Source organism: Chrysochloris asiatica, unplaced genomic scaffold, assembly GCF_000296735.1.
Source record: "Chrysochloris asiatica unplaced genomic scaffold, ChrAsi1.0 scaffold00347, whole genome shotgun sequence".
Taxonomy (NCBI): Eukaryota; Metazoa; Chordata; class Mammalia; order Afrosoricida; family Chrysochloridae; genus Chrysochloris; species Chrysochloris asiatica.
The window spans coordinates 1,454,235-1,456,775 of NW_006408865.1; the positions used below are offsets into that span (position 1 = coordinate 1,454,235).

At 37.5% G+C, this 2,541-nt stretch overlaps 1 protein-coding gene across 6 annotated transcripts in view; it reads left to right on the top strand.

Annotated features, from left to right (window-relative positions):
* APAF1 (apoptotic peptidase activating factor 1) overlaps positions 1-2,541 on the top strand; it is a 195,385-nt gene that overhangs the window by 161,055 nt on the left and 31,789 nt on the right. For 5 of the 6 annotated variants that reach the window (XM_006875933.1, XM_006875935.1, XM_006875937.1 and 2 more), the window contains one exon: positions 545-670. The exons of the other annotated variant lie outside the window; for it this stretch is intronic. In XM_006875933.1, coding sequence (XP_006875995.1) covers positions 545-670 — 126 coding nt within the window. The remainder of the gene's footprint in view (positions 1-544; positions 671-2,541) is intronic. 6 annotated transcript variants of the gene reach the window in all.

The following is a 2,541-nucleotide window of genomic DNA, read 5'->3' on the forward strand; positions in this document are numbered from 1 at the left end:
AACTGCTGACCTTGTGGTTCGCAGTCCGATTCGTAACCACTACGCTAGCAGAGCTCCTCGTTAATTCTTCACAGTACCCTGCCAGCCTTTTCATGTACTTTCTTCCTTTACCTCTCTTTCTTGTCATTCTTCATTTTCCCTTGCTTATGTGTTGTTTTTGATATAGAGCTTGTCTTATTTCATGCAGGATTTTTTTCTTTCTGCTCTCCCATCCATCTCAAATGCCATTTTGTTACTGGAAGCTGAACCCAAACTGTCACTTGTTTGGTAAATTGGGTAGTAGAGTGCATCGAAGGACACTCGTTCCTACTACCATCTTATCATCCAGTGAGTGTTTTAATGTGTGCATTTTTGCATATATATTTATATACATGTATGTGTGTGTGTGTGTGTGTCTGTAGGTACACCATCCATTTGTGTGTTGTTAGTTAAACCAAAAGCTGTGTGATGAAATTCTATACTTCTGTAGTTTCATATCTTTGGCATGTAATCCCTACGTATTGTACTTCTTTGTTTTAATTTTCTGTGCTTTTCTTCTTTGAAGATTTTAGAACTCCTAAATGGCCAAATCTTCCAGTCCAGGATTCGACACAAGAAAACTGTACGGCACATTCAGTTCACAGCTGATGGGAAGACTCTTATTTCAAGTTCTGATGATTCTGCAATTCAGGTAAGAGGAAGCATGGGCACCTGACATACATAATGCCAGCTCTGGCAAAGGCACGCTCAGGGTCCGACTGCAATCTGGTGCGCATTTTAAACATCAGTTTCTTTAATGTCATTCTACTTTGGGCATATGTGGGCTATATATGCACATGGTTTTGGCTGAAACCCATTTGTGGTTCTTTATTTTCTAGGGTTGAAGCAGACCATTTGACTTAGAACCCTCTACTGGGAGGGTGTTTATTTTAAAAACAAAGAGTTCCGTTAAACTTTCTTGGCTGCCATCAGATTTGGATTGGTATCAATCTTCTTTTTTTTTTGCAACAGTCATGCAATTTCTCTTTATTTTTCTTTACAGCAGTAAAATCTGGTTGAAACAATTCTGTTCTTTAGAGAAAAAGTGTTTATTACAGTGATGAAATCCTGTGAAAAACGAATAATTTAGCATAATAGAAGATTGTGTCAATGGAAGGATTAAGCTTACTAAAAAATTGCTTTTTTAATGTTCGCATGCAAGTAATTTTAAAATTCAGATATTTCAAGGTTTATTATGGAAAATAGACTCCCCATTTCTCATTCTCCAGAAATAGCTACTTTTTTTTCATGTTTATATTCATTCCCCTTCATATAGCATGCTTATATGCTAATTTTTGCTTTTTTTCATTTGAGGCATTATTTACGAACCTCCCTATAGAAAGCTGAGACTGTAGCTTTCTCTCACCTTCCATGTGTCCTACCTCCTACCATATGTGCACCACATTGGCACACATATCCATCTACCAACTCTCCTCATCCCAATATAGTTAGGGTTTGGATTAGATCATCACTTTAATATCATTATGACTAAATAGACGTTATTCATAGGAGCCCTGGTGGTACAGTAATTAAGTGTTCAACTTAACTGAAAACTCAGCAGTTTGAATCCCCTAGGCCTATCACAGAAGAAAGCTGTGGCAGTCTGCTTCCATAAAGATTACAGCCTTGAAAGCCTGTGGGACAGTTCTCTGTCCTATAGGATCTCCAGGAATCACAATTGCCTCAGTGGTGAGGTGTCAGAAAGGTAACTGATGCCACTCACATCTAGTTTATATGAATGCTTTTCCTGCCTTGATGCAATTCAGGAAAATTCTACGTCAAACTAAATTTGGCTGTTGTTGTTGTTAAGTGCCATCGAGTCGGGTCTGACCTATAGCGACCCTGTACAGGGTTTCCGAGGGTGTAGATCTTTACGGGAGTAGAAAGCCTCATCTTTCTCCCGCGGAGCGACTGGTAGTTTCGAACCGCTGACCTTAAGGTTCGCAGCCCGAATTTGGCTAGAGTTGGAAATTATCTTATCCTAAAATATTGAAGGTATTGCTTCATTTTCTTCCATGTTCCAAAATTTATGTTGTGCAATCTGAGGCCATTCCAATTCTTCAACTTTATCTTTGGAAAATTTTAGAATCTTTTCTTTGTTCCCAGAATTTTGAAATTTTATTTGGATGTTTTTTATTTCATCTATTATTTTGGGTGTTCTTTTCAAGATTGTTTTCTCTTTCTTTAACATCCGTTATTCAGATGTTTACTCTCTTGGACTAATCCATCACGTTTTCTCTTCAGTATTTCATCTTTCTCTACTGCACACTCTTTTCTGGGACTTTTCCTTAGCTTTGGTTCCCAACCCTTTCACTGAAATTTTCATTTTTGCCATTATATTTATAATAATAAAGAACCCATTCTTGTTTTTTTGTTCACTCCTTTTGAAGAGCATTATGTTTCACATTTGCTAAATTCAAGGATTCCTTCCTGAATTTAGAGATCATCTGAAGAACAGATTTGATGAATTAGACACTAAAGACCGAAGACCAGAAGAGTTGTGGGATGACATCAAGAACATCA